This window comes from Brassica rapa, chromosome A07 (assembly GCF_000309985.2).
Source record: "Brassica rapa cultivar Chiifu-401-42 chromosome A07, CAAS_Brap_v3.01, whole genome shotgun sequence".
Taxonomy (NCBI): Eukaryota; Viridiplantae; Streptophyta; class Magnoliopsida; order Brassicales; family Brassicaceae; genus Brassica; species Brassica rapa.
In genome coordinates this window covers 3,800,133-3,801,826 of record NC_024801.2, presented here as the reverse complement: position 1 = coordinate 3,801,826, position 1,694 = coordinate 3,800,133, and the positions used below count along the sequence as shown (strand labels likewise).

The 1,694-nt window shown below is 34.9% G+C and overlaps 1 protein-coding gene across 1 annotated transcript; it reads right to left on the bottom strand.

Annotated features, from left to right (window-relative positions):
- Window positions 1–439: 439 nt before the first annotated feature.
- On the bottom strand, window positions 440–1,441 carry LOC103844332 (diphthamide biosynthesis protein 3). Its single transcript, XM_009121133.3, has 2 exons — window positions 1,032–1,441; window positions 440–734 (listed from the first exon to the last, which is right to left on the bottom strand). The coding sequence occupies exon 1, from the start codon at window positions 1,276–1,278 to the stop codon at window positions 1,033–1,035; it is 246 nt and encodes an 81-aa protein (XP_009119381.1). The 5' UTR covers window positions 1,279–1,441; the 3' UTR covers window positions 440–734; window position 1,032.
- Between the last annotated feature and the right edge of the window lie 253 nt (window positions 1,442–1,694).

The window sequence follows — 1,694 nt, the reverse complement described above, 5'->3', positions numbered from 1 at the left end:
TTTTTTTGCGAAACAGAGAAAGAGATTTTTTAATTATGGTGAAAGGGATTTACTAGATGTGCTTGAAACATCATTCACAAAATGTACTGTAGGCTCCTAGACTTCTTGACCCTACTGAGGAAAACAAGTCATAAAACCATCACCAACCTATTTTTATATTTTCCTTTTAGACTTTTTTTTTATATTTTCCTTTATAACAGAAAAATTTCATTATAGAAATGGATATACTTTAGTATATGTTTTTATAGTAGAGTTTTCTTTAAATAAAAATAAAAAAATAATGCTATTTCAATATCAAAATATAACATTATTTTATATTTTCTTTTAAAATAAAAGAATTTTATTATAAAAGCTTATATTGGAACAAACACATATCTATAATAATTATTTTTTATTTAGGTAAAATATAGAGATAGATATTGAAGTAGATTGGAGATGCTTTTAGTTGAGAGTTTTCTCATCTGTCTGCTTCATCAAAATTTCAAACTACAAACACCAAATAAAGAACGTATGCAAAGAAAGCACAAAGCATTCTTCTTTTTTTTAATAATCATCAATGATCAGCAACACAACACACTCTGTTTACTTGTTTATACATGCGGTTAATGTAATAAATAATACCCATAATCTAAGGATGGTGACACACTTCCAACATGGTTTCCAAAACTTTTGCAAAAGAGAACAATCTCCCCTGCCGTTCTCCAATAATCTCCCAACCGATGATACATGACATTCTAGACAGAAGCAAACATATTCTCATGTGAGTAATCCGAAAAAGAGCAGCCTGTACATTTGGTTTTAAGGTGTTTGGTTTTGTTTACGTGTAAATACTTAATTATCTACTCTCGCAAACAAAACTAAAGCTCAAGAAAGTAAATAGCTTTATCTTCTTCCAGCTCAAACACAACAAGAGACGACTAAAACAAGTACTAAAAAGATTACAATCAAATCTACCTCTCAACCATTCGATCAAAGTTAGTTTCAGTCTAGGCAGAAAGTATTGAATCTGAAATCAAATTTGGGAGATTCACCTCACGCGACGGCGACGGCTTGACGACTCTTAGGTTCGTTATTATTCTTCGTATCGTTCTGAAAATCCTCCATGTTGTAGATGACGGTGATATAGAGGGAGCAGCTCGGGCAATTGGCGATCTCCTCGCCTAGACGTAGATCCTCCTTCGTGATCTGGAACAAATCGCCACAAGGGCAAGGATACGTGTACGCTTGAATCTCTTCGTTCCACTCCATATCCTCTATCTCTACATCGTCGTACGACATCGCTTTACCCTCGCCGGAAGTTCTAGAATAAAACTTAACTTTTATTCTTCCCCGGCAGAAATTTAGGGCACACTCTGTATCTGACCTCCTCCGCCGCTACGTTAAATGTGTAATATATTCCAAGCCGACAGTTAGTATTTTTTTAGTAGTCCATGAACGTTTTGAAGTATCATCGAATGACCCCCATAACTTGGAATTAAAAGCTCAGGTGCTCCTGCCCGAAAAAAAATGATCTGAGATACTCTTGCCCGAAACTGACCGGATTTGGAATTTAATATATCTTTAATCAAATCAGAAAATTTATTAAAAGACCACAGAGCCAACAGAAACTTATATAATTACAACCCAACCAGGGCCATTTCGCGGACCATCCAGACCCGATCCATAAATTCGGATCTATTTCGCCTTAACTTCCG